Source organism: Bison bison, unplaced genomic scaffold, assembly GCF_000754665.1.
Source record: "Bison bison bison isolate TAMUID 2011002044 unplaced genomic scaffold, Bison_UMD1.0 scf7180017864197, whole genome shotgun sequence".
NCBI lineage: Eukaryota > Metazoa > Chordata > Mammalia > Artiodactyla > Bovidae > Bison > Bison bison.
Window position 1 is genome coordinate 4,766,212 of NW_011494769.1, and position 2,747 is coordinate 4,768,958.

General features: G+C 53.8%; 1 protein-coding gene across 4 annotated transcripts in view; it reads right to left on the bottom strand.

Annotated features, from left to right (window-relative positions):
- MEIS2 (Meis homeobox 2) overlaps positions 1-1,254 on the bottom strand; it is a 223,255-nt gene extending 222,001 nt beyond the window's left edge. For 3 of the 4 annotated variants that reach the window (XM_010844197.1, XM_010844199.1, XM_010844198.1), the window contains exon 1: positions 168-395. In XM_010844197.1, coding sequence (XP_010842499.1) covers positions 168-179 — 12 coding nt within the window. In that variant the 5' untranslated portion in view covers positions 180-395. Of the gene's footprint in view, positions 1-167 lie in introns of all 4 variants that reach the window. The other variant, XM_010844196.1, reaches the window with a different exon arrangement.
- Between the last annotated feature and the right edge of the window lie 1,493 nt (positions 1,255-2,747).

A 2,747-nucleotide genomic window follows, 5' to 3' on the forward strand; every position in this document is an offset into this window, starting at 1 on the left:
GGGGGGGAAAAGAAGCCGATGAATAATTTTGCTGCTATTTTTTTAAAATACTGGCCGCCATCATCAAGCAGCGAGCAGCAGCAGCGTTGAAGGGAGAGGAGGCACCGGGACAGGCCCCTCTTAGGAGAGGATTTATATCTAGGTAAGTGTTGGAGATTTAAACCTACCCTTTGCGCCATCAGTCTGCGCTCCAATAAACTCCTGGATGTGTCGTATATTTAATATCCCAGTCCGGATAAGAAAGTGATCTAGGCTGAAGATTCCTGTTTTTTTTTTTTTTTTTTCCAAACCAAGGAGACTTCTCCCAATTTTCCAATGTTATTTTTAGGGGGGAAAAAAAAAAAAGCCCAGGCAAGACAACGAAGAGTTTTTTTTTTTTCCTGTGATATTTCTTCTTTTTCTCTTTTTTCCTCTTCTTCCTCCTCCTCCTGATCTTCCTCCTCCTCCTCCACCTCCTCCTCCTCCCCCCTCCCCTCCTCCTCCTCTTCGGTCCTCCTTTCCCCCTCTTTCTCTTCTCTTCCCCTCAGTTGGAAAAAAAAAAGAAAAAGAAGAAGAAAAAGAAGAAAAAAAAAATTGTTAAGCCCCCGAACTGAAGGTTACGAGCGGCCCGTCAGCAGCCCACATGTAACCGAACTGTCGTGTTTCATGGCTTTTTGCCACTCCAGCTGTCAATCAAAGCCCGGAATGTCAAGGTAGTGAATGAATGATGGTTGATGATGATGAAGAGGAGGAATCTTTCAGACCCGTTTTTTTCTTCCAGTAAAACTCCGCGAGGGGTTTCTGCTTCTTGTATTTTTTCCTCCCCCTCCCCCCTCTTTTAGCTTTGCCCCCGCTGTATCTATAATATGATCCTCTCTCTTTAAAGTATCGTTCAAAGAAAGCAGGAGGGGAAAAATCAAGAAAAAAACCGAATAGTTTGCAAAAATTGGACTTCCTCCCCCCCTTCTTGGTAGGTATTTTGTCTCTCCCTCTCTCTCTTTCTCGCTCGCTCGCTCGCTCTCACTCGCGCTCGCTCTCTCGCGCTCGCTCTCTCTCGCTCTCTTTCTCTCTCTGGGAGATGAGTGAGTGTCAGTAGGTGTTGGCAGGTTGGCTGCTGCCTGGCTTATAGAAGAGCCTCAGTTTGGCGGCGCGGGTCGGCGGCGGGAGAACGAAATGACGGAACCCGGAAGTCGTGGTGGCCATAGCCCGTCGTACGGCGGAGACACATCCCGGGAGTGGGGAGCGGGAGCGAGGAGGAGCGCGCCGCGCGGAGCCTCTGATATGCAGCGAGTGCGATCGGACGGCCCCGGTTGGGGGGGGCGGGGGAGGCGGGGGGCGGAAGGGGGAGGGGAGGCAGGAGCCCAGCAGACCCGAGCAAATCAGCGAGGCTGCTCCTCCGCGGGGATGGCGCGGGGGGAGGAGGGGACGGAGGAAGAGGAGTGTGTGTATATGTGTGTGTGTGTGCGCGCGTTTGTGTGTGTGAGCTTGTGTGTGTGCGCGCGCGCGCGCACGTGAGGAAAGAGGGAGGGAAAGAGAGAATGAGAATGAAGAAGACAGGGAGAGCGCAGAGAGGAAAACTGCAGAAAACCACAGGGAAAGTACGGTACAGCTTCAGATTTTTAATTTTTTTTCTTTAAAACTTCTAGTTCATTTCCCCATCACTCCCGGCTCCTCCCTAACGGGGTCGTGTCGGGGACGTTTGGCATGGCGCTCCTGCTTTTGTTCCTTTTAATTCCGCGGCCCCCTACTCATCTACCAGCCGACTTGTCGCGCCCCGAAGGCTTTCTGCTAACACTCAGAGGCAGCAGGATCTGCAGACCGTACCAACGCCCGGCCAGAGTTTTGTTTTTGTTTTTAAGTGGTACTTTCTTCCCTGTGCAGAGCCAGGACCCTTGTTGTCAACATTCATTTTTTTACTAGGACAAGAAGAAACCAGCTTAACTCAGAGAGCACTCCCTCCAAGCTGTGCGGACGAGGGCCACCACGGAGAGTCTTTGGGGGCCGCAGAGGAATCAGGAGGGAGGAAGTGGGGAGAGTCTTTTGGGAACTTGATGTTGTCTGATGTTGCCAACGGGTGTGTGTGTGTTGTGGGTGTGTGTATGTGTACACGCGGGCGCGACTGGTGTGCGACTCCGAAGTGGATCTCACTTAGAGCTGGGAAGCATGGAAGCGAGCGGGAGAGAGAGGGGGAGAGAGAAAGAGAAAAAAGATGCCTAGCGTGGAGGACTGGCCCGCACTCCCGGACCAGCTTTGTTGCGGTCGCCCGGGGCGCCGAGGCCAGGGCTCGGTACCGCGGGCTAATGGCTGTGTTAATTACAACGGGCAATTTAGGGCGGTCTGGAAGATGGGGCCAATTCCGAATGAACTTTTCCGAAAATGAAAAGAATCAGTGTGTGGGGGGAAGGTAGCTATCCCACACGGTTTGCGTAGAAAGTAGTTCTAGCCGGTGTCTCTCCGAATCCCTGGCTGGAGCTGCTCCCAGCCTCACCTCCGCGCCGCGGGTATCCCGGCGGCTGTGTGTCAATCACTGGGCGCCCCGAGCTGGGGGCGGAGCTACGGTCTCCCCACGCGCTCCGCTCTACATCCCCCGCCGTCCCCTGGCTCCAGGCACCCCAGCAGCCAGGCCCTGCGCTCGGAGCGCGCCCTCTCTCCCCAACTCCTCGCTCTCGCCGTGGTTCATGATCCCAGAGAATTGAAAACAGACTGTTCCTCAACAGCTGCCTCCTTCTCCAACTTTGAACCCATTCTGGAGAATAGAAAGTAGCGTA